Source organism: Heterodontus francisci, chromosome 9 (genome assembly GCF_036365525.1).
Source record: "Heterodontus francisci isolate sHetFra1 chromosome 9, sHetFra1.hap1, whole genome shotgun sequence".
Classification (NCBI taxonomy): domain Eukaryota; kingdom Metazoa; phylum Chordata; class Chondrichthyes; order Heterodontiformes; family Heterodontidae; genus Heterodontus; species Heterodontus francisci.
The window spans coordinates 4,906,750-4,933,679 of record NC_090379.1 but is presented as its reverse complement, the minus strand read 5'-3'; the positions used below and the strand labels follow the sequence as shown (position 1 = coordinate 4,933,679).

Sequence of the window (26,930 nt, the reverse complement as noted above, 5' to 3'; positions counted from 1 at the left end):
CCCACTCACAACCTATCTATGTCCCTTTGCAGATTCTTTGTGTCCTCATCACAACATGCCTTCCCACTTACTTTTGTATCGTCAGCAAATTTGGATACATTACACTCTGTCCCTTCCTCTAAGTCATTAATATAGACAGTAAATAGTTGAGGCCCTAGGACCGATCCTTGTGACACCCCACTAGTTACGGCTTTCCAACCTGAAAAAGACCCATTGATCCCGACTCTCTGCCTTCTGTGTGTTAGCCAATCCTCAATCCAGGCCAACACATTACCCCCAATACCCTGAGCTCCTACTTTATGCAATAACCTTTTATGTGGCACCTTATCAAATGCCTTCTAAAAATCCAAATACACAACATCTACCGGTTCCCCTTTATACATTCTGCTTGTTATATCCTCAAAGAATGATTTTCCTTTCATAAAACCATGTTGACTCTGTTTGATTGCATTATGTTTTTCTAAATGTCCTGCTATTTCTTCCTTAATAATGGACTCTAACATTTTCCCAATGACTGATGTGAAGCTAACTGGTCTATAGTTTCCTGCTTTCTGTCTCCCTCCTTTCTTGAATAGGGGTGTCATATCAGCGGTCTTCCAATCCACTGGTACCCTACCGGAATCCAGTGAGTTTTGGTATATTATGAACAATGTCTCCACTATCTCTGCAGCCACTTCTTTTAAACCCCTTGGATGCAGGCCATCAGGTCCTGGCGACTTGTCTGCCTTTAGTCCCATCAGTTTGTCCAGCACCTTTTCCCTCGTGATGGAGATTGTTACAAGTTCCTCCCTCCCATTTACACCTTGTTCATCTATTATTGTTGGGATGTTTATAGTGTCCTCCACCGTGAAGACCAATGCAAAATATTGGTTTAAATTATCTGCCATTTCCCTGTTCCCTGTTATTAATTCCCCATCCTCATCCTCAAAGGGTCCCACACTTACTTTAGCTACTCTCTTCCTTTTAATATACCCATAGAAGCTCTTACTGTTTGTTTTTATATTTCCAGCCAATTTACTCTCATAATCAATTTTCTCCCTCTTTATTAGTTTTTTAGTCATCCGCTGCTAGTTTCTAAAAACTTCCCAATCCTCTGGGCTACCACTCGTTTTCACCACTTTGTACGCCTTTGTTTTTGATTTGATACTCTCCTTAACTTCCTTTGTTATCCATGGGTGGTTCATCGTTCTCTTCGAGTCCTTCCTTCTGACTGGAATAAATATTTTCTGAGTGTTATGAAATATCTGCTTGAAAGTCTGCCACTGCTCATCTACTGACTTCCCCTGTAATCTATTTTCCCAGCCCGCTTTAGACAACTTTTCCTTCATACCTCTGTAATTGCCCTTGTTTAAGTTGAAGACACTGGTTTGGATCCCGAGTTGTTCACCTTCAAACTGAATTTGAAATTCTACCATGTTATGATCGCTTCCCCCTAAAGGATCCTTAACTACGAGATCTCTTATTAATCCAACCTCATTACACAATACCAAATCTAAAATAGCCTGTTCCCAGGTAGGTTCTGCAACATATTGCTCTAAGTAACAATCCCTGAGGCACTCTACAAATTCGTCTTCCGTGCTACCCTTGCCAATTTGATTTGTCCAGTCTGTATGCTGATTAAAATCACCCATGATAATTGCAGTGCCCTTCTTACACGCCTCCATTATTTCCTGATTAATATCTGTCCTACAGAGAGGCAACTCTTCAGGGGCCTATAGACCACTCCCACCCGTGATTTCTATCCCTTGCTATTCCTTATTTCCACCCAAACTGATTCTGCTCACGATCTATCACAACTATATTATTACTCACAACAGCACTGATCCCTTCCTTTAATAACAAAGCTACACCACCTCCTTTTCCTTTCTGCCTATTCTTCCGAAACGTTGAATATCCTTGAACATTGAGATTCCAGTCCTGGTCATCCTGCAACCATGTCTCAGCGATAGCTGTCAAATCATATTCATTTATTTCTATCTGTGCCGCCAGCTCATCTATCTTGTTACAAATGCTACATGCATTTAGATAAAGAGCCTTAAGCTTTGACTTTTTACCATTTTTACATACTCTGGTTCTAATTTCTGCTGTACTCTCTGTCTCTGTACTCTATGCTTGTATTCTCTGTCCCTTCCTGTCACTCTCTGATTAATGTATGCTGCTTCACTCCCCTGCACCTCTGCTCTCTCATTACTATTTGACTTTTTAAACTTCCCTTCAATTGAACCCTCTCCCTTCACTATTTAGTTTAAAACCTTATCTACAACCTTAGTTATACGATTCACCAGGAAACTGGTCCCAGCACGGTTCAAGTGAAGCCCATCCCAACGGAACAGCTCTCTCTTTCCCCAGCACTGGTGCCAGTGTCCCATGAATCAGAATCCATTTCTCTCACACCAATCTTTGAGCCACACATTTACCTCTCTAATCTTTTTACCCTATGCCAATTAGCGCATGGCTCAGGTAGTAATCCGGAGATTATTACTTTTGTGGTTCTGCTTTTTAATTTGGCCCCGAGCTGCTCAGAGTCCCTCAGCAGAACCTCTTTCCTAGTCCTATCTATGTTGATGGTACCTACATGGACCATGACAACTGGATCTTTTCCCTCCCACTCCAAGTTCCTCTCCAGCCCAGAAGAGATGTCCTTAACCTTGGCACCAGGTAGGCAACACAGCCTTCGGGACTTTCTATCTTTGCTGCAGAGAATAGTATCTGTTCCCCTAACTATGCTATCCCCTACTACAACTACATTTCTATTTTCTCCCCCCACTTGAATGGCGCTCTGAACCATGGTGCTGTGATCAGGTCGCTCATTCTCCCTGCAGTCTGCGCCCTCGTCCACACTGGGAGCAAGAACCTCGTACCTATTGGATAAGGGCACTGGCTGAGGCTCCTCCAAAGCTAAATTCTGGATCCCTATACCTGCCTCACTCGCAGTCACACCCTCCTGTCCCTGACCATGGTCCAGATTGGATGTAATTAATCTAAGGGGTGTGACTGTCTCCTGAAACACAGCGTCCAGGTAACTCTCCCTCTCCCTGATGTGTCGCAGTGTCCACAGCTCGGACTCCAGCTCATCAACTCTAAGTCAAAGTTCCTCGAGGAGCCAACACTTGCTGCAGATGTTGTCACTGTGGATCACACCGGCGTCCACCAGCTCCCACATACTACAGCTGCAACACATCGCCTGCCCAGCCATCTCTATTCTAATTAATTAATTAATTTGGATCACAATATTTAAGGGAAAAAAAACTATTTATGTGTACTCTCAACCTGTAATGATGTCGCCTGACTTCAATTACTTGGCCAAAACCAGAAATAAAACAAGAAAAAACAACACGAGACACAGAACTTACCAGCCCTCCTGCGGTCACATTTTTATTTTTGCTGGTCAAGCAGGTCCACAGAATAGAACAGATCGTCTCTCACCACCACCGCTTCAGTAAAATCAAAATCTTTGTAACACTATGCATCTGCTGCTCTTCTCTTTCTAGGTGGTAGAGGTTTTGGGTTTGGGCGGTGCTGTCTAAGGAGACTTGGCGCGTTTGCTGCAGTGCATCTTGTAGATGGTACACACTGCTGCCACTGTGCGTCGGTGGTGGAGGGAGTGAATGTTTGTGGATGGTGTGCCAATCAAGTGGGCTGCTTTGTCCTGGATGGTGTCGAGCTTCTTGAGTGTTGTTGGAGCTGCACCCATCCAGGCAAGTGGAGAGTATTCCATCACACTCCTGACTTGTGCCTTGTAGATGATGGACAGGCTTTGGGGAGTCTGGAGGTGAGTTACTCGCCACAGGATTCCCAGCCTCTGATCTGCTCTTGTAGCCACGGTATTTATATGGCTACTCCAGTTCAGTTTCTGGTCAATGGTAATCCCTAGGATGTTGATAGTGGGGGATTCAGCAATCGTAACGCCATTGTATGTCAAGGAGAGATGGTTAGATTTTCTCTCGTTTGAGAAAGTCATTGCCTGGCACTTGTGTGGTGCACATGTTACTTGCCACTTATCAGCCCAAGCCTAGATATTGTCCAGGTCTTGCTGCATCTGGTCATGGGCTGCTTCAGTATCTGAGGAGTCACGAATGGTGCTGAACATTGTCAATCATCAGCGAACATCCCCACTTCTGACCTTATGATGGAGGGGAAGGTCATTGATGAAGCAGCTGAAGATGGTTGGGCCTTGGACACTACCCTGAGGAACTCCTGCAGTGATGTCCTGGAGCTGAGATAATTGACCTCCAACAACCACAATCATCTTCCTTTGCACTCAGTATGATTCCAATCAGCAGAGAATTTTCCCCGATTCCCACTGACTCCAGTTTTGCTAGAGCTCCTTGATGCCATACTCAGTCAAATGCTGAAATAAAAGCAAAATACTGCAGGTGCTGGAAATCTGAAATAAAAACAGCAAGTGCTGGAAATACTCATCAGATCAGGCAGCATCTGTGGAGAGAGAAGCAGGGTCAATGTTTCAGGCCTGTGACCTTTTATCAGAACCTGTTTTTATTTTGGTCAAATGCTCCCCTGATGTCAAGGGCAGTCACTCTCACCTCACCTCTTGAGTTCAGCTCTTTTGTCCATGTTTGAACCAAGGCTGTCGTGAGATCAGGAGCTGAGTGGCCCTGTCGGAAATCAAACTGAGCATCACTGAGCAGGTTATTGCTAAGCAAATGCCGCTTGATAGCACTGTCAAAGACACCTTCCATCACTTTACTGATGATCGAGAGTAGACTGATGGGGCAGTATTTGGTTGGATTGGATTTGTCCTGCTCTTTGTGGACAGGACATACCTGGACAATTTTCCACATTGCAGGGTAGATGCCAGTGTTGTAGCTGTACTGGAACAGCTTGGCTAGGGGCATGGCTAGGGTCTCTATAATCTCCTCCAACACTACAACATCTGAGATCTCTGCACCCCTCCAATTCTGGCCTCTTAGGCATCCCCAATTTCCTCTGGTTGTGGCTGTGTCTTCAGCTGCCTGGGCCCTAAGCTCTGGAATGCCTTCCCTAAACCTCTCTGTCTCTCCAGCTCTCTCTCTCCTTTAAGACCCTTCTTTGTGAAATTGTGAGACTAGCTAAGAGGAAAAAGGAAGCACACATAAGGTCTAGGAGGCTGAAGAAAGACGAAGCTTTGAAAGAATATCAGGAATGTAGGACCAATCTGAAACGAGGAATTAAGAGGGCTAAAAGGGGTCATGAAATATCTTTAGCAAACAGGGTTAAGGAAAATCCCAAAGCCTTTTATTCATATATAAGGAGCAAGAGGGTAACTAGAGAAAGGATTGGCCCACTCAAGGACAAAGGAGGAAAGTTATGCGTGGAGTCAGAGAAAATGGGTGAGATTCTAAACGAGTACTTTGCATCGGTATTCACCGAGGAGAGGGACATGACGGATGTTGAGGTTAGGGACAGATGTTTGATTACTCTAGGTCAAGTCGGCATAAGGAGGGAGGAAGTGTTGGGTATTCTAAAAGGCATTAAGGTGGACAAGTCCCCAGGTCCGGATGGGATCTATCCCAGGTTACTGAGGGAAGCGAGAGAGGAAATAGCTGGGGCCTTAACAGATATCTTTGCAGCATCCTTAAACACGGGTGAGGTCCCGGAGGACTGGAGAATTGCTAATGTTGTCCCCTTGTTTAAGAAGGGTAGCAGGGATAATCCAGGTAATTATAGACCAGTGAGCCTGACGTCAGTGGTAGGGAAGCTGCTGGAGAAGATACTGAGGGATAGGATCTATTCCCATTTGGAAGAAAATGGGCTTATCAGTGATAGGCAACATGGTTTTGTGCAGGGAAAGTCATGTCTTACCAACTTAATAGAATTCTTTGAGGAAGTGACAAAGTTGATTGATGAGAGAAGGGCTGTAGATGTCATATACATGGACTTCAGTAAGGCGTTTGATAAGGTTCCCCATGGTAGGCTGATGGAGAAAGTGAAGGCGCATGGGATCCAGGGTGTACTAGCTAGATGGATAAAGAACTGGCTGGGCAACAGGAGACAGAGAGTAGCAGTGGAAGGGAGTTTCTCAAAATGGAGACGTGTGACCAGTGGTGTTCCACAGGGATCCGTGCTGGGACCACTGTTGTTTGTGATATACATAAATGATTTGGAGGAAAGTATAGGTGGTCTGATTAGCAAGTTTGCAGACGACACTAAGATTGGTGGAGTAGCAGATAGTGAAGGGGACTGTCAGAGAATACAGCAGAATATAGATAGACTGGAGAGTTGGGCAGAGAAATGGCAGATGGAGTTCAATCAGGGCAAATGCGAGGTGATGCATTTTGGAAGATCCAATTCAAGAGTGAACTATACAGTAAATGGAAAAGTCCTGGGGAAAATTGATGCACAGAGAGACTTGGGTGTTCAGGTCCATTGTTCCCTGAAGGTGGCAACGTAGGTCAATAGAGTGGTCAAGAAGGCACACGGCATGCTTTCCTTCATCGGACAGGGTATTGAGTACAAGGGTTGGCAGGTCATGTTACAATTGTATAAGACTTTGGTTCGGCCACATTTGGAATACTGCGTGCAGTTCTGGTCGCCACATTACCAAAAGGATGTAGATGCTTTGGAGAGGGTGCAGAGGAGGTTCACCAGGATGTTGCCTGGTTATGGAGGGCGCTAGCTATGAAGAGAGGTTGAGTAGATTAGGATTATTTTCATTAGAAAGACGGAGGTTGAGGGGGGACCTGATTGAGGTGTACAAAATCATGAGAGGTACAGACAGGGTGGATAGCAAGAAGCTTTTTCCCAGAGTGGGGGATTCAATTACTAGGGGTCACGAGTTCAAAGTGAGAGGGGAAAAGTTTAGGGGGGATATGCGTGGAAAGTTCTTTACGCAGAGGGTGGTGGGTGCCTGGAAAGCGTTGCCAGCGGAGGTGATAGACGCGGGCACGATAGTGTCTTTTAAGATGTATCTAGACAGATACATGAATGGGCAGGAAGCAAAGAGATACAGACCCTTAGAAAATAGGCGACATGTTTAGATAGAGGATCTGGATCGGCGCAGGCTTGGAGGGCCGAAGGGCCTGTTCCTGTGCTGTAATTTTCTTTGTTCTTTGTTCTTTGTTCTTTGTTCTTTAAACATACCTCTTTGACCAAGCTTTTGGTCACCTGTCCTAATAACCCTATGTGTCTCAGTGCTATGAAATACTTGGGACTTATTACTATGTTAAAGATGCTATAAAAATGCAAGTTGTTGTTAAATTGAATAATTATTTAAATAAATGAGTGAATAAGGCAGTGAAGAGATAATGAAAAGCAAAGTATACTGGCCCTGAAATAAAAACAGAAAGTGCTGGAAATACTCAGCAGGTCTGGCAGCATCTGTGGAGAGAGAAGCAGAGTTAACGTTTCAGGTCAATGACTCTTCATCAGAACTGACAGATATAAGAAATGTAAAAGATTTTAAGCAAATAAAGCTGGGGTGGGGCAAGAGATAACAAAAGAGAAGGTGTTGATATGACAAGGTCACAGAGAATAGCTGACCAGAAGGTCATGGAGCAAAGGCAAACAGTATGTTAATGGTGTGTTGAAAGACAATGCACTATTACAGAAAGGCTGTTAATGGACAGAAAACTGAACAGCCACAAGCACAAACATGAAACAAAACAATGGGTAGGCACAGTAGAAACAAACTGAACAAACTAAAATAAAATAAACACAAAAAAGAAAAGAAAAAAGAAAAAATAACTAAAGATAAAAGTAAAATGGGGGGCCTGTCATGATCTGAAATTATTGAACTCAATGTTCAGTCCGGCAGGCTGTAGTGTGCCTAATCGGTAGATGAGATGCTGTTCCTCGAGCTTGCGTTAATGTTCACTGGAACACTGCAGCAATCCCAGGACAGAGATGTGAGCATGAGAGCAGGGGGGTGTGTTGAAATGGCAAGCAACCGGAAGCTCAGGGTCCTGCTTTTGGACTGAGCGGAGGTGTTCCGCAAAGCGGTCACCCTTTGTCTCTTTTACCTTGTTCACCTTCATTTCCCTTCTGGTGTTTGATAAAGTGTCTACCAAAACTCGTTTTCACAGCAACATCCCCTTCCTCAGTGAATGTCTCCAGCTCCGACTTATTCCACGTGGATTCCAACTGCAGTTTCATCCTTCATGTTTTGAAACCACCCAGGATTACAGGTATCTCCGAGAAATACAACGTTCCTTGGACTGCTATTCTCGCCGCATCCTGAGATCCACGCTCAGTGCCATACGCCACCACATGTACACACTGAACCTCTCTCTCCAGAAACACCACCTCACCTTATCTCAAAGCAGTTCTACTCCAAAGTTTCATTTCATCCTTCGTCTTATCCGATGCATTAAAAAAAACTTTTTTTCTTCCTTTCAGGTGTCAAGGAACACAAGCTCCAGCAGCTGATGGAGATTAATGCCCCTCCAGATCCTTCTTCCCCTTCACTTCCCTCTGACCCCACCCCTTCTGATCTGACCCCTTGCCGTGTATTCATTATACCCTCTGACCTCCCCCTCTCTGATGCTGAACGTTCTGTACTCAACAAAGGTCTCAGTTTTCTCCCCTTATGCCCCCAACTCAATGAATTTCGCTCTCGGCATGACATTGAGATCTTCTTCTGTTGCCTCCGCCTCCGGGCTCACTTCTTTGACCAGGAGTCCTCCCCCCCGACCAGCAGACCCATTCATCCGCCTCCAGCATTCTCCCTCTACCTGGACCCCTCCCCCTGGCCTCTTACCCGCTCTTGATCTTTTCATTGAAAACTGTCGGCGAGACATTGGTCATCTCAATTTCTCTGCCCCCCTCACTCACTCTAACCTGTCCCCCTCTGAACTTGAGGCACTCTGTTCTCTCAGGTCTAATCCTGACATCATCATCAAACCGGCAGACAAGGGTGGTGCTGCTGTTGTATGGAGTACCGACCTCTACCTTGTCGAGGCTCAGCGCCAATTCTCAGACACTTCTTCCTACTTCCCCCCGGACCATGACCCCACCACCGAACAACAAGCTACTGCCCACAGGACTGTCACTGACCTCATCTCCTCTAGAGATCTTCCCTCCACAGCTTCCAACCTCATAGACCCGCAACCCCAGACAGCCCGCTTCCACCTCCTTCCCAAAATTCACAAACAGGACTGTCCCGGCAGACCCATTGTGTCAGCCTCCTCCTGCCCCACTGAACTTATTTCTTCCTATCTAGACTCTATCTTTTCTCCGCTGGTCCAGTCTCTTCTCATCTACATCTGTGACTCTTCTGACGCCCTACATCATTTTGACAATTTACAGTTTCCTGGCCCCAACCGCCTCCCCCTCACTATGGACGTCCAATCTCTCTACACCTCCATCCTCCACCAGGATGGTTTGAGGGCTCTCTGCTTCTTCCTTGAACAGAGGCCCAACCAGTCCCCATCCACCGCCACCCTCCTCCGCCTGGCTGAACTTGTTCTCACATTGAACAACTTCTCCTTCAACTCCACTCACTTCCTTCAAGTAAAAGGTGTTGCTATGGTTACCTGCATGGTCCTAGTTATGCCTGTCTTTTTGTGGGATATGTCGAACATCCCTTGTTTCATTCTTACTCAGGCCCCCTCCCCCAACTCTTTTTCTGGTACATTGATGACTGTATCGGTGACGTTTCCTGCTCCCGCCCCGAACTGGAAAACTTTATCAACTTTGCTTCTAATTTCCACCCTTCTCTCACATTTACATGGTCCATCCCCGACACTTCCCTTCCCTTCCGCGACTTCTCTGTCTCCATAGGCGGTCTACTAATATTCATTATAAGCCCACCGACTCCCACAGCTACCTTGACTACACTTCTACACACCCTGTCTCCTGTAAGGACTCCATTCCATTCTCCCAGTTTCTCCGACGCATCTGCTCTGACGATGCTACCTTCCATGACAGTGCTTCTGAAATGTCTTCTTTTTTCCTCAACCGAGTATTCACCGCCACTGTGGTTGACAGAGCCCTCAACTGTGTCCAGCCCATTTCCCACACCTCTACCCTCACCCTCCCTCCCAGAACCGTGACAGGGTTCCCCTTGTCCTCACTTTCCACCCCATCAGCCTCCATATCCAAAGGATCATCCTCCGCCATTTACGCCACCTCCGGCGTGATCCCACTACCAAAGGCATCTTCCCCTCCCTTCCCCTGTCAACATTCCGAAGGGATCGTTCGCTCCACGACACCCTGGTCCACTACTCCATTACCCCCACCACCTCGTCCCCTTCCCACGGCACCTTCCCCTGTAATCGCAGGAGGTGTAATAACTGCCCATTTACCTCCTCCCTCCTCACTATCCAAGGCCCCAAACACTCCTTTCAGGTGAAGCAGCGATTTACTTGTACTTCTTTCAATGTAGTATATTGTATTTGCTGCTCTCAATGTGGTCTCTTCTACATTGGGGAGACCAAACGGAGACTGGGTAGCCGTTTGCGGAACACCTCCGCTCAGTCAGCAAGCAGGACCCTGAGCTTCTGTTGCTGGCCATTTTAACACCACCATGCCCCCCCTCCCCCCCCCCCCCCCCCCCCCACCACTCTCATCTCTGTCCTGGGATTGCTGCAGTGTTCCAGTGAACATCAACACAAGCTCGAGGAACAGCATCTCATTTACTGATCAGGCACGCTCTAGCCTGCCGGACTGAACCTTGAGTTCAATCATTTCAGAGCATGACGGGCTCCCCATTTTATTTTTATCTTTAGTTATTTTTTATTTTGTTTTTTGTGTTTATTTTATTTTAGTTTGTTTCTACTGTGTCTACCCACTGTTTTTTTCATGTTTGTGCTTTTGGCTGTTCAGTTTCAGTCCATTAACACCCTATCTGTACTAATGCCTTGTCTTTCAGCACACCATTAATATATTGTTTGCCTTTGCTCCATGACCTTCTGGTCAGCTATTCTGTGACCTTGTCCTATCAACACCTCTTTTGTTATCTCTTTCCCCACCCCCGCTTTACTTGCTTAAAATCTTTTACATTTCTTATATCTGCCAGTTCTGAAGAAGGATCACTGACCTGAAACGTTAACTCTGCTTCTCTCTCCTCAGATGCTGCCAGACCTGCTGAGTTTTTCCAGCACTTTGTTTTTATTTCATATTTCCAGCATCTGCAGTACTTTATTTTAGTATACTGGCCCTGAGCTTAGTGGAGGTCTCAGACTTTACCCTTCCGAACTCCCTGTACTCCACATCCATATTCCATTGCCTCCATGTGACTCAGTGGGTGTCACTCCTCTCTGCCAGAAGTTTGAGGGTGCAAACCACATTATATAGGTTAACCTTCTCAGATGGACCCAAAAGATCCCATGATACTATTTAAAAAAAGAGCAAGGGGGTTCTCCTGGTATTCTTGCCAAAATTTCTCATGTAACATATACTCTGGTTATTATCGCATTGATTTTTGTGGGATCTTACTGTGCACAAGCTGTCACATTTCCTACAACAGTGGCTACACTTCCAAACTGCTTCATTGGTTGTAAAAGACTTTGGGGCACCCTGATGTGATAAAAAGAGCAACTTCATTCTTCCTAATAATGCAGTGATTGATGTGTATGGTCCAGAAGTAGATAAAATTAACAAGAACCTGAAGAGACCCAGACATCAGAAAATATGTTTTCTTTAATTGTAATTTTAAGTGTGGAACAACAGAAAGAAATGCATAGAAATGTTGTCCTTGTTGAATGAATTACAATAAAGCAATTGTAGCTTCTGACATGCACCCATCTAATTCAGTGACACCCTGCAAAAGGATCCACATGACAGAATGGACAGGAGGACGCCCCTCCCTCCATGGAAGACCCCCACCCCACTGATCCCCAGGTCTTTACTGTTGCTTCCCTGTGCTACAGGTGGGGACAGACGGGAGAGGAGTCTCCAAGGAGCCAGGCCTTGGGACCATTGGAAAGTGGAGGGTGGATAAGGAATGGACAGTGTTCACTCGAGTAAAGACTCTGAAACTAATCATCTCCACTTTTGCCTTGCATTCAATAGCCAATCATCAACTGACCCAGGCAAATTCACTTTTGCCAACAGTGTAAAGTGTACTGCCTGCAACGTCCAATATCAAAAAAGAATATTCTAACCCGAATCCAAAGACTAATCCCCATTCATTTTATGGAGAAGAGTCCCCAACTTTTATAAATAACCACATACTCTGCAGCCAGAGGGTAGGAACTCAATCTGAAAAGGCGAACAGACTGCCCAGAGAAGCAGGAAGGGAGATAATGGCAGCTGATTCAAGAGAGAGCTGGACAGATTACTGGTGAGCAAAATGAGTGAGGGGGTACAGATGTATAGAATGGGATTTTTGTACTTTGGGACTGGTCTTTCGGGTTCATAAATTTGTATGTCCTCTCGATGTTGTGAATATTTAGTAGTAATAGTGGCATCAGACACCTATGGAGCAATTGCTCAGCTGTTCTCATCTCTCTTCTGACTAGTTAAGCTTCTGCAGCAGTCTTCAATGTTAGGCTGGTCTTTCTTCTTTAACATGGAAATGCGGTATATGAAGCTGAAATGCTGCAGCAGGCTTGGATATAACGAGAGAAACAGTGTGAGGGGTGTGTCTCTCATGGATACGGATGATAGATCGAACCAAGGGAATGGGCTGGGAAGAGATAATTTTTAAAAACAAGTTACTTTAACAGCAGTTAGAAATCTTTGAAAACACCAACAGAAAATGAGCAAGCTGCTCAATACAACTTCTTTGCTTTTCCCCTCTTGTTCTAGAGGAGCTGACCCCTGTTTGCGGTACAGTTCTCTGAAGTACTCTTCATGGGTGAGCTCAGTGGGGTGACTATCTGACCACATCATAGGCAAGCCAGATGTCAAAAGTTAGGCAATGCCTAAAAAAAGGAGAGAGCGGCACCAGCGAGCAGTTTAAAAGAACCGTGGCGGGAAGCAGAGAGAGAGAGAGAGAGGGAGTGTAGGACCAGCGAGCAGTTTAAAAGAGCTATCCTATCCTATCCAGTGCAGTCCAGTGTAGTGCAGTCCAGTCCAGTGCCGTCCAGTGCAGTGCAGTCCAGTGCAGTCCAATCCAGTGCAGTCCAGTCCAGTGCAGTGCAGTCCAGTGCCATCCAGTCCAGTGCCGTCCAGTGCAGTGCAGTGCAGTCCAGTACAATCCAGTCCAGTCCAGTGCCGTCCAGTGCAGTCCAGTCCAATGCAGTGCAGTCCAGTGCAGTGCAGTGCAGTCCAGTCCACTCCAGTCAGTGCAGTCCAGGCCACCAAAACGAACTGACCACATTTGAGAAAAATGTGTGACATCACAAGAAAACAGGTAGTGATTGGTTGGTGAGTTTTTTCTCATTTATGTTTCAAAACTAGAATAATTTTTAGTAACTGTAAGGTTTTATTTACTAATAGTAGTAAAGCTTAATAGATTGGCAGGTGAATATTTCCATATTTCCTATTAATTAAGTCTAGGGAGTATGAGCAGCTGGGGCTAAATTAAAACAAAGAACCTCAAAGGTAATAATCTCTGGGTTATTTCCTGAGCCACGAGCAGATTGGCATAGGGTAAATAAGATTAGAGAGTTAAATGCAAGGCTCAAAGATTGGTGTGGGAGAAATGGGTTTTGATTCATGGGGCACCGGCATCAGTACTGGGGAATGCAGGAGTTGTATCATTGGGACAGTCTACACCTGAACCATGCTGGGACCAGTGTTCTGGTGAATTGTATATCTAGGACAGTAGAGAGGGCTTTAAACTAAATTGTGGGGGTGAGGGATCAAGTGAGGGAAGATGTGATAACTTAGAGAGGAGAAGGCGGGAGAGCAAGATAGCAATAAGGATAATGATAATCAGGGTGCAGCAGGCAGGGACAGTGTGTACAAACTCAAGAGTGAGCCAGCAGATAAAACTAGAGGTTGTGAACTAACAGAGTGGGGGGAGAATTTGGGAGAGGTGAGATTTAGAAATCCAAAGAGAAAGGCCAAGGTATCGGAGCAGTATAGCATTGTGGGTAAAGACAAGCAGAATGGGACAGAGTTTAACAAATCAGATCACTGAAGGGAATAGAAGCAAAAAAAAGAAATTAAAGGCTCGATATCTGAATGCGTGAAGCATCTGCAATAAGAAAGATGAACTAGTGGCACAAATAGAGGTACATGATTTAGATCTAATTGCCATTACTGGGATAATTAAAAGCAAAATACTGCGTATGCTGGAAATCTGAAATAAAAACAAGAAACGCTGGAAATACTCAGCAGGTCTGGCAGCATCTGTGGAGAGAGAAACAGAGTTAACGTCTCAGGTCAGTGACCCTTCTTCATTACTGAGATATGGTTACATGGTGATCAAGGTTGGAAAATAAATATTCCAGGGTGCACAATAGTTCAGAAAGACAGACAGAATAGCAAAGGAGAAGGGGTAGCACTGATGGTGAAGGATGAATAAGGGCATTAGTGAGAAAGGATCTGACCTCAGAAGATCATGAAGTAGAATCAGTATGGGTGGAAATAAGGAATAGCAAGATTCAGAAAACACTGGTGGGAGTAGTTTATAAGACCCCTAACAGTAGTTAATCTGCTGGCAGAGCATTAAGCAAGAAATTATTGGAGCTTGTAACAAAGGCAATGTAATAATTGTGGGGTACATTAATCTTCATATAGACTGGGACAATGAAATTGGCAGGAGAGGTATAGAAGATGAGTTTGTAGAATGTTTTCAGGACAGTTTCTTGGAGCAATACATTGTGGTGCCAATTAGGGATAAAGCTATCTTAGATCTAGTATTGTGTAATGAAGCAGGGTTAATTAGCAATCTCACAGTAAAAGATCCACTGGGAAATAGTGATCATAATACCATTGAATTCCATATTAAGATTGAAAGTGACATACTCCAATCACAAACAAGAATCATAAACTTAAACAAAGCCAATTATATAGGTATGAGGGGAGAACTGGCGAAGGTAAATTGGGTAAATAGACTATAAGGTATGGTCATGAAAGAACCGTGGGAAACCTTGAAAGAAACAATTCAAAATGTTCCACAAAATACATTCTTTTGAAAAACAAAAACTCAGCCAGAAAGACCCATCCGCAGCTCACTCAGGAAGTTGAGAATGTTATTAGATTAAAAGAAGAGGCTTACAATGTTGCAAAAAAGTGCAGCAAATCGGAGGATTGGGAGTGTTTTAGAAAGCAGCAAAGGGCCACCAAAAAGTTGATAAAAAGGAAAAAATAGAATATGAGAGTACATTGGCCAGTAATATAAAAACAGATTGTAAGAGCTTTAGTAGGTATATAAAAAGGAAGGGAACAGCTCAAGTAAACTAAAATTGGTCCCTCAGAAGCAGAGACAGGAGATATTATCATGGAGAATGAGCAAATGGCAGAGGCACTGAACAAACATTTTGTGTCTGTCTTCACATTAGAAGACACAAGTTCCATATCAGAAATAGAAAGTAACCTAAGGGTGAAAAAGAGTGAGGAAATTAAGGAATTTCATATCAGCAGAGAAAAAGTATTGGAGAAACTTAAGGGACTGAAATCCTTGGTCTACACCCTAGGGTTCTAAAAGAGATGGCTGCAGAGATAGTGGATGTGCTAGCTATGATTGTTCAAAATTCCTTAGATTCAGCAACAGTCCCATCAGATTGGAAGTTGGCAAATGTTACACTGCTTTTCAAAAAAGGAGGGAGAGAAAACAGGAAACTACAGGCCAGTTAGCCTAACATCAGTCATTGAGAAAATGCTGGAATCTATTGTTAAGGAAGTCTTAGCAATGCACTTAAAAAATCACAGTATGATTAGAACAAGTCAACATGGTGTTACTAAAGGGAAATTCTGTCTGACAAATTTATTAGAGTTTTTTGAGGATGTAACTAGTAGGGTAGATAAAGGGAAACTAATAGATGTAGTATACCTGGATTTTCAAAAGGCATTTGATAAGGTGCCACACAAGAGATTAATATACAAGAAAGGGCTCATGGAGTTGGGGGTAATATATTAGCATGGATAGATGATTGGTTAACAGACAGGAAGCAATGAGTGGGCATAAACAGGGCATTTTCAAGTTGGCAGATCGTAAATAGCAGGGTGCCGCAAGGATCAGTGTTGGGGCCTCAGCTATTTACAATTTATATTAATGACTTAGATGAAGACAGAGAGTAAAATATCTCATTTTCCTGATGATACAGGAAAAGGTAGGTGGAAAGATAAGCTGTGGGGAAGACACAAAGAGGCTGCAAAGAAATATAAGGTTAAGTGAGTGGGAAACAAGATGGCAGATGGAGTATAATGTAGGGAAGTGTGAAATTGTTCACTTTGGTCATAGGAATAAAAAAGAATAGTTTTCAAAATGTATGAAGCTTGTGTTGATGTTCAAAGAGGCTTGGGTAGGTTTATACAAGGAACGCAGAAAGTTAACACGAGGTACAGCAAGAAATTAGGAAGGTAAATGGCATGCTGGTCTTTACTGCAAGGGGATTGGAGTACAGGAATAAGGAAGTATTACTACAATTGTACAGTTGTTTTGGTGAGACCACATCTAGAGTACTGTGTGCAGTTTTGGACTCCACATTTAAGAAAGGATATTCTTGCATTGGAAGCGGTAGAGTGAAGGTTCACTAGAGTGGTACCTGGGATGAGGGGGTTGTCCTAAGATGAAAGGCTAAGTAAATTGGGCCCATATTCTCTGACGTTTGAAAGAATGAGAGGTGATCTCACTGAAATATACAGGGCTGGATAGGGTAGGCAATGAGAGATTATTTCCACTGGTCAGGGAATCTAAAACACAGGGGCACAGTCTCAGGACAAGAGACCGATCGTTTAGGACTGAGATGAGGAGAAATTACTTCACTCAAAGGATTGTGAATCTTTGGAATTCTCTACCACAGAGGGTTGTGGATTCTTTATCGTTGAATACATTTAAGGCTGGGCTAGACAGATCTTTGGTCTCTCAGGCAATCAAGGGATATGGTGAGCGGGCGGGAAAGTGGAGTTGAAGCCTAAGATCAGCCATGATCATATTGAATAGTGGAGCAGGCTCGATGGACCATATGGTCTACTCCTGTTCCTATTTCTTGTGTTCTTGTGTATGCCAGCAGCAGCCAGTGCACGATGGGCTGGATTCTATAAAGCCCTCGATGTCGGGATCTGTGGTGGTGGGGGTATGAAGGTGGCCCTGGATCAGGCCGTCCACGGACCTCAATGCCAGCAGGGTCAGGCCCGATATTGCCGGCGGAGGCAAGGCCTTGCGACGGTCCCCATGCTGCTTAGCGATGGGACAATTTAAATAAATTACAATACCTGAATTAATTACTCGCCTTTCACCTCCTAATGTCCCGCTGCGATCTTCACCCCTGCGGCTGGCACTGCCGCGCCTTCGGATCCCCATCCGGGGAAACGAGGCGCAACACTGGCGGGGAGGGGCGAGGAGGTAAGTTTCTCAGTGCAGTGGCGCTGGGGGGAGGGGGTAAATGGGGTCAAATTAGCATCATGGGTGTAGGGGATGGTGGGAAGGGTTATAGTGTAAAGTTTGTGCAATTGCCGGGGAAGGTCAGATGGTAGAGGTAAGTGCTTTGGGCGCAAAAGGGCAAATAGTTTTGTTGTTATTGGGGGTGGTGGGAGAGGGGCAAAAGAAATATATTTATTTTATTTCATTTAATCTATATTTAAATATTTAAATTTGCCAGTAGGGCTAATAGCCCTTTAAAAATGGAGTCAGCACCCTTGCACAGGCAGCTGACGCCATTGCTGGGGACGGATAGCGTGCCCCCTCCACGTGATCGGGCAGGGATGGGTGGGCGGGGGGGGTCCCAACCCAGCTACTTAAATGATCTGCCACGCTTGGAACTGCGGCGGTCTTTGGCATGCAGCCTGCGCAGATGGACATTTTTTTTCCATCGGGAGCAGACTTATAGAATCCAGCCCGATGATTGTGAACAGAAGCCCAGGCTGTAATTTCTCGCTGCTCCCTCATCTCCTGGAAGCACAGGGTACCTGTGGCCTAACTCCCTGACTGAGCACAGCCAAGTGGCACTGCTCAGGGAATGAAGATGGCAGCTGGGCAATAAGCTCCTCACAGCCTGAACCAGCTGAGTCAAATGGGAACTGATGCTTCAATCATTTAGACACTCTTGTTTTCTTTATGCTGTCTTTAACCTTCTCCAACTAGTGGGCCCTGGAGCAACTCGAGTGCATGATCGACATCAGGAACAACATTTGATAAACTTCCTTTTGTTTTACTTATAATTTTGAAGATTATTGTTTGTGGAGCAATTCCATCTCTCAACACGAGACTGTCACGCAACAAATCAGCCACGGTGTAGGGGGGTGAAGGAACCAGCTTTGAGGGTGTCAATCATCTGAGGTGTTTTCCTGGACCCACTTCTGCCGCATGGTGGCATGTTCGGTGTGAGGAGGGAGGGAGGTTAGGGATGGGAGAAGAATTTAAAATCGGTAAAAGCTACAAGATGACAAAATCTTACTTTAGTGTTAGTAATTATGCAATTAAAGATCTTTTTTAAAATGCGCTTTAATTGGGGAGCGAAGCCATTTGACGTTAGGTTTGAATGTTGGCGCAAGAATTGAGAATTGTTGCTCAGCATCAGCAAAGGTTCAATAAGTAAATCAAAAATAATAAATATATATGATTAATTGTACAACTAATTTTTACACTGAACAATTACTTGTGTTTCAGGGGATTCGGGAATTTTTATGACACAGGAGGGGGTCTCAGAAGCAAAAAGATTGAGAACCTGAAACCTATCAGAGGTCTTTCAAATAAATGATAAAAGGTTGGGTAGGGTTATGTACAGAAGATGGATCCAATTTTAACTCTGCAAGTGGATGGGTTTGAGTGTGTTAAAATCTCGCCTGATATTTCCATGTATGGGAGAGTTCAAAACTAGTGGCCATCAATATAAGATAGTCACTAATAAATCTAATAGGAATTCAGGAGAAACTTCTTTATCCAGGGAGTGGTGAGAATGAGAAACTTACGACCACACAAAGTAGTTGAGGGGAGGAACAAAGATGTATTTAAGAGCAAGCTAGATACAGTTTTGGTGCTGTAAACAATTTTTTTTTAGAAATTTATTAATTCATGGGATGTGGGCATTGCTGGCAAGGCCAACATTTATCATCCATCCCTAATTGCCCTAGAGAAGGTGATGACGTCCTGTTTGGTGGGGAATTCCAGGATTTTGACCCAGCAATGATGAAGGAGCAGCTGATATATTTCCAAGTCAGTATGGTGTGTGACTAGGAGCAGAACTTGGAGGTGATGATATTCCCATGCGCCTTCTGGTGGAAAGGCTTTGGGGAGTCAGAAGGTGAGTTACATTCTACTCTTGTAGCCACAGTATTTATGTGGTTGGTCCAGTTAAGTTTCTGGTCAATGGTGATGCCCAGGATGTTGATGGTGGGGGATTTGACGATGGTAACACGATTAAATGTCAAGGAGAGATGGTTAGATTCTCTCTTGTTGGAGATGGTTGTTGCCTGGCACTTCTGTGGCGCAAATGTTACTCGCCAATGTTACTTAGCAACCCAAGCCTGAATGTTGTCCAGGTCTTGTTGCATGCGAGCATGGACTGCTACATTATCTGAGGAATTGCAAATGGATGTGAAAACTGCAATCATCAGTGACATCCTTAGTTCTGATCTTATGATGGAAGGAAGCTAATTGATGAAACAGCTGAAGATGGTTAGGACTTTGCTCAGAGGAATTCCTGCAGTGATGTCCTGGGGCTGAGATGATTGGCCTCCAACAACTACAACCATCTTCCATTGCATTAGGTAGGACTCTACCCAGTGGAGTGTTTTACCCAATTCCCAATGACATCAATTTTGCTACGACTCCTTGAAATCACATTCGGTCAAATGTTGCCTTGATGATAAGGGCAGTCACTCTCACCTCACCTCTGGTATTCAGCTCTTTTATCCATGTTTAGACCAAGGCTATAATGAGATCGGGAGCTGAGTGGCTCTGGCAGAACCCAAACTGAGCCTTAGTGAGCAGGTTATTGCTGAGTAAATTCTGTTTGATAGCAATATGGACAACACCTTCCATCACTTTGCTGATGATTGAGAGTAGACTGATGGGGTAGAATTGGCCGGATTGGATTTTTCCTGCTTTTTTGTGTACAGGATGCACCTGGACAATTTTCCACATTGTCAGGTAGATACCAGTGGTGTAGCTATAGTGGAACAGCCTGGCTAGGGGCGCAGCTTGTTCTGGATCACAAGTCTTCAGTATTACAGTTGGGATGTTGTCAGGATCCATAGCCTTTGCAGTATCTAATGCCTTTAGCCATTTCATTATATCACGTGGAGTGAATCGAATTGGCTGAAGACAGGCATCTGTAATGCTGGGAACCTCAGTAGGAGACTGAGATGGATCATCCACTCAGCACCTTTGGCTGAAGATGGTTGCAAATGCTTCAGTCTTGTCTTTTGCACTGATGTGCTGGGCTCCACCATCATTGAGGATGGGGATGCTTGTGGAGCCTCCTCCTCCTGTTAGTTTTTTAATTCCTCCACTGTTCACGACGACTTAGTTCTGTCTATAACATGCTGCTTATGTTGTTCAGCACGCATGTAGTCCTGTGTTGTAGCTTCAACATTTTCAGGTATGCCTGGTGCTGTTCCTGGCATGCTCTTCTACACTCCTTGTTGAACCAGAGTTGGTCCCCTGGTTGATCATAATGGTAGAGAGGGGGATATGCTGAGCCATGAGATTACAGATTGTGGTTGAATACAATCATGAGATTACAGATTGTGGTTGAATACAATTTTGCTGCTGATGATGGCGCACAGCCTCTTGAATGCCTAGTTTTGAGCAGCTAGATCTGTTCTGAGTCAACCTCATTCAGCACTGTTGTAGTACCACACACCATGATGGAAGGTATCCTCAGTGTAAAGATGGGACTTCGCCTCCACAGGGATTGTGCGATGGTCACTCCTACCAATACCGTCATGGACAGATGCATCTGTGACAGGTAGATTGGTGAGGATGAGGTCAAGTAGGTTTTCCCACTTGTTGGTTCTCTCACCATCTGCTGCAGGCCCAAACTGGCATGTATGTCCTTCAGTTTGAGGCCAGCTTAGTCAGTAGTGGTGCTATCGAGCAACTCTTGGTGATGAGACATTGAAGTCCCTCACCCAGAGTACATTCTGTGCCCTTGCCACCCTCAGTGCTTCTTCCAAGTGGTGTTCAACTTGCAGGAGTACCGATTCATCAGCTGAGGGAGGGCAGTCGGTGGTAAGCAGCAAGAAGTTTTCTTGCCCATGTTTGACCTGATGCCATGAGACTTCATAGGGTCGGGGGTCAATGTTGAGGACTCCTGGGGCCACTCCCTCCCAACTGTATACCACTGTGCAGCCACCTCTGGTGACAGGACATATCCAGGGATGATGATGGAGGAGTCTGGGACATTGGCTGTAAGGTATGATTCTGTGAGTGTGACTATATCAGGCTGTTGCTTCACTAGTCTATGCGGCAGCTCTCCCAATTTCGGCACAAGTCCCCAAATGGAGAACTGTGCCGTGTTGACTGAGCTGGGTGTGCCTTTGTTATGTCCGCATCCAATGCCTAGGTCGATGCAGGGTGGTCCATCTGTTTTTTTGCAGCAGCAGTTTGAAACAACTGGGTGGTTTGCTAGGCCATTTCAGAGGCCAGTTAAGAGTTAAACCTCATTGCTGTGGGTCTGGAGTCACATATAAACCAGATTGTTTCTTCTGTAAAGGACATTAGTGAACTAGTTCAGTTTTTATGACAGTTTGATACCTTCATGGTCACTTTTACTGACACCAGCTTATTATTCAATTAACTACCCCACATGGACTGCAGCGGTTCAAGAAGGCAGCTCACCACCACCTTCTCAAGGGCAATTAGGGATGGGCAGCGACGCCCACATCCCATGAATGAATAAAAAAAACTTGAGCTGATGGTTCAGAAATTCTTGGTAGTTGTTAGTTTCACAAAATATATGCGTTGTGACAGCACTCTGGGAAATGAGCACAGACCTGCATGATCTTTTATCTGTGGCTGTAAACTGAATTCAAATTCATGACTGCCATGGTGGGGTCCAAACTCACGTCTCCGATTATTAATCCAGGCCTCTGGATTACTAGTCCAGTAACATAATCATTATGCTACATACCCCTAATCACATGCAATTACAGACATTCTATTTTGCCAATTATCAACTCATGACATACAACCTACCTGTTATGTGACAGTGATTGTAAACAGGATTGATTGACAAAGCTTTCGTCCATTAACAAAACTGGGTTGTCCATTGCTTCCACATATTGAGAAGGGCTGAATAATAGATCATTTAGTATGTCCACTGAGAGGATATGGGGCACTTTCAGTAAGTAGCCGACATTCAGGACAGAATACATAATTTCTTCAAACCACTTGAGGTTCAGACACGGAGTATCTGTGAGGATCAGACGTAAATTCAAAACAAACCCAACAACTGAGATTGCAACAAATTAAACAAGGTAAGGTTACAGACTGCGTTTACTCATACATTCCTAAGGCTCCACACGTGAGGCTTTATCTCCCTGTGAATCCTCCCTCTTTTCTCCTCTCCTGCAGTCAATAACTCAAGGTGTATCTCAAGTATCTACTCTATGCACCAGCCTAGACAGTGTCAACAATCTATTTTACTAAGGATGGCGTCACAGCCAAATACAATGGGGTCCACACCAGATGTCCACACATGTGGGATCACTGGATAACAATAAAAAGCAGTAACCCTGGCTAATTTGAACCCTCCTTAACCCAGGGCTGTTGGGGTCAATTTTAATGTTTGGCCACTGCCTTGGCTAAGATCAGCACAAACCAGTAATCGAACCTGGTACTTTTTTGTTTGTATGGCTGAGCACTATACTGAATATTCAATCATTAACTGGTGAACTCCTAAAGGAGTACTTTGCATCTGTCTTTACCAAGGAAGAAGATGCTGCTCAAGATATGATGAAAGGGGAGGTAGTTGAGACACTGGATGGGCTAAAATTTGATAAAGAGGAGGTATTAGATAGGCTGGCAGTACTTAAAGTGGATAAGTCACCAGGACCAGATGACATGCATCCAAGTATACTTAGGGAAGTAAGGGTGGAAATTGTGGAGGCACTTTCCATAATCTTCCAATCCGCCTTCGATACAGGAGTGGTGCAGAGGACTGGAGAATTGCAAATGTTGTTCAAAAAAGGGTGTAAGAGCAAGCCCAGCAACTACAGGCCAGTCAGATTAACCTCGGTGGTGGGAAAGCTTTTAGAAACAATATTGTTTTATTTAGAGATACAGCACTGAAACAGGCCCTTCGGCCCACTGAGTCTGTGCCGACCAACAACCACCCATTTATACTAATCCTACAGTAATCCCATATTCCCTTACCTACACTAGGGGCAATTTACAACAGCCAATTTACCTATCACCTGCAAGTCTTTGGATGTGGGAGGAAACCGGAGCACCCGGCGAAAACCCACGTAGACACAGGGAGAATTTGCAAACTCCGCACAGGCAGTACCCAAAATCGAACCCAGGTCGCTGGAGCTGTGAGGCTGCGGTGCTAACCACTGCGCCACTGTGCCGCCCATAATTTGGGATAAAATTAATGGTCACTTGGACAAATGTGGATTAATTAAAAAAATTCTGCAGATTTGTTAAGGGCCAATTGTGTTTAACTAACTGCTTGAGATTTTTGATGAGGTAACAGAGAAGGTTGATGAGGGTAATGCAGTTGGTATGGTGTACACGGACTTCCAAAAGACATTTGATAAAGTTTCATGTAACAGGCTTGTCAGCAAAATTAGAGCCCATGGAATGAAAGGGACAGTAGCAGCGTGGAAACGAAATTGGCTGAATACATAATTAAGAGGAAACAGACAGCAGTTGTGAACGGTTGTTTTCTGGACTGCAGGAAGGTATATGGTGGGGTTCCCCAAGGGTTGGTGTTGGGACCCCTGCTTTTCTTGGCATATATTAATGACCTATACTTGAGTGTACAGGGTACAATTTCAAAATTTGTGGATGACACAAAACTTGGAAGTATTGTGAACTGTGAGGAGGATAGTGGTAAACTTCAATAGGACATAGACAGGTTGGTTGAATGGGCAGACAAGTGGCAGATAAAATTTCATGCAGAAAAGTGTGAAGTGATTCATTTTGGTAGGAAGAATGAGAGGCAATATGAATTAAAGGGTGCAATTCTAAAGGGGGTGTAGGAGCAGAGGGACCTAAGGGTATACGCGCACAAATCATTGAAGGTTGCAGGATGGGTTGAGAAAGTGGTTAATAAAGCATTTGGGATGCTGGGCTTTATAAATAGGGGCATAGAGTACAAAAGTAAGGAAGTTATGATAAACCTGTATAAAACACTAGTTCAGCCTCAACTGGAGTATTGTGTCCAGTTCTGGGTATCACACTTTTGGAAGGAAGTGAAGGCAGTAGAGAGGGTACAGAAAAGATTTACGAGAATAGTTCCAGGGTTGAGGAACTTCAGTTATGTGGATAGGTTGGAGAAACTGGGTTTGTTGTCGTTGGAGAAGAGAAAGGATGTTTCCCCTTGTGGGAGAATCTCGAACTAGGGGTCACTGTTTAAAAATAAGGGGTTGCCCACTTAAGACAGAGCTGAGGAGAAGTTTTTTCTCTGAGGGTCATGAGTCTTTGGAAATCTCTTCCTCAAAAGGCGGTGGAAGCAGAGTCTTTGAATATTTTTAAGGCAGAGGAAGATAGATTCTTGATAAACAAGGGGGTGAAAAGTTATCGGGGGTAGGTGGAAATGTGGAGTAATCAGTTCAGCCATGAACTTATTGAATGGTGGAGCAGGCTCGAAGGGCCGAGTGGCCTACTCCTGCTCCTAATTCGTACGTTCGTATGTATGAATAGATTGGGAAAAAATATTCCCATTGGCCAAAGGATCCAGAACCTGAGGACACCAATTTAAGGAGACTGGCAAAAGAAGCAACAGCGACATGTGGAAAAACATTTTTTAAGCGGCGAACGGTTAGGATCTGGAACGTATTGCCTGAGAGTGTGGTGGAGGCAGATTTAATCGAAGCATTCAAAAGAGAACTGGATAATTAGCTGAAGAGAAAAAGTTTCCAGGGCTCCGGGGAGAAAGCAGGGGAATGGGATTAGGTGAGTTGTTCTTGCAAAGAGCTGGCACAGACACAATGAGCTGAATGGCCTCCTTCTGTGCTGTAACCATTCTATGATTGTATAAGATAAAATTGTATGTAGTTAAAGACAGTCCTGGGATTGGGCAGCAAAGTGTCAGTCTAGATTTGATAACAAAAGGTCAGTCTGGGATTTAGTAGCAAGGGTTGAGTGGTTCTTTTAAAACAGGGAGAATGTAGGGATAACATAGGGAACATAGGAGCAGGAGTAGGCCATTCAGCCCATCAAGCCTGCTCCGCCATTCAATACAATCATGAATGATCATCGACTTCAATGCCTTTTTCCCACACTATCCCCATATCCCTTGATGTCATTGGTAGTTAGAAATCTGTCAATCTCTACGTTAAACATACTCAATGACTGAGCTTTCACAGCCCTCTTGGGTAGAGAATTCCAAAGATTCACAACCCTCTGAGTAAAGAAATTTCTCCTCATCTCTGTCCTAAATGGCTTCCCCCTTATTTTGAAATTGTGTCCCCTGGTTCTAGACTCCCCAACCAGGGGAAACATCTTAGCTGCATCTACCCTGTCTACCCCTTTAAGTATTTTGTAGGTTTCAATGAGGTTTCACATACCTCCCCAGTCAACTCAAATGAAGGGTGGCGCAGTGGTTAGCACCGCAGCCTCACAGCTCCAGCGACCTGGGTTCGATTCTGGGTACTGCCTGTGTGGAGTTTGCAAGTTGTCCCTGTGACCATGTGGGCTTCTGCTGGGTGCTCTGGTTTCCTCCCACAGCCAAAGACTTGCAGGTTGATAGCTAAATTGGCCATTGTAAATTGCCCCTAGTGTAGGTAGGTGGTAGGGGAATGGTGGGGACGTGGTAGGGAATATGGGATTAATGTAGGATTAGTATAAATGGGTGATTGTTGGCCGGCACAGACTCAGTGGGCCGAAGGGCCTGTTTCAGTACTGTATCTCTGTGAATGGGTAACTGTGATAAGAACAGGAGTAGGCCATTTCGCCCCTTGAGCCTGTTCTGCCATTCAATAAGATCATGGCATCAACTACACTTTCCTGCCTGCCCCACCTCCATAACACTTGACTCCCTTGCTGATCAAAAATCTATCTAACTCAGCCTTGAATATATTCAAGGACCCAGCTTCCACTGCTCTCTGAGGTAGAAAATTCAACCTCATCTCTGTCTTAAATGGGAGACCCCTAATTCTGAAGGTATGCCCGCTAGTTCTAGATTCCTCCACAAAGGGAAGCATCAAGCCCCCTCAAAATCTTATATGTTTCAATAAGGTAACCTCTCATTCTTCGAAACTCCAAAGAGTATAGGCCCAAACTGCTCAACCTTTCCTCATGAGACAAACCTCTTCATCCCAGGAAACAACCTAGTGAACTGCCTCCAATGCAGTTAAATAAGGAGACAAAAAAATTATGCAGTACTCGAGGTGTGGTCTCACCAATGCCCTGTACAGGTGTAGCACGACCTCCCTACTTTTATATTCAAACCCCCTTGCAATAAAAGGTAACATTCCATTTACCTTGTTAATTACTTGCTTTACCTGCACACTAACTTTTTGTGATTCATATTCAAGGACAAGATCCCTCTGTACCGCAGCATTTTGCAATCACTCTCCATTTAAACATTTTGCTTTTCTATTTTTCCTACCAAAGTGAATAACCTCACCTTTTCCCACATTATACTCCATGTGCCAATTTTTTGTCCACTCACTTACCATATCTATATCCCTTTGTAGACCCTCTGTGGCCTCCTCACAACTTGTTTTCTCAGCTATCTTTGTATCGTCTGCAAATTTGGCTACAATTATTTCTATTCGTTCGTGGGATGTGGTTGTCACTGGCTAGGCCAGCATTTATTGCCCAT

The 26,930-nt window shown here is 44.5% G+C and overlaps 1 protein-coding gene across 1 annotated transcript in view; it reads right to left on the bottom strand.

Annotated features, from left to right (window-relative positions):
* Positions 1-11,637: 11,637 nt before the first annotated feature.
* noxred1 (NADP-dependent oxidoreductase domain containing 1) overlaps positions 11,638-26,930 on the bottom strand; it is a 63,848-nt gene continuing 48,555 nt past the window's right edge. The window contains exons 5-6 of the mRNA XM_068038235.1: positions 22,133-22,349; positions 11,638-12,565 (exon numbers count right to left, since the gene is read on the bottom strand). Of these exons, the coding sequence (XP_067894336.1) occupies positions 12,370-12,565; positions 22,133-22,349 (413 nt within the window). The 3' untranslated portion in view covers positions 11,638-12,369. The remainder of the gene's footprint in view (positions 12,566-22,132; positions 22,350-26,930) is intronic.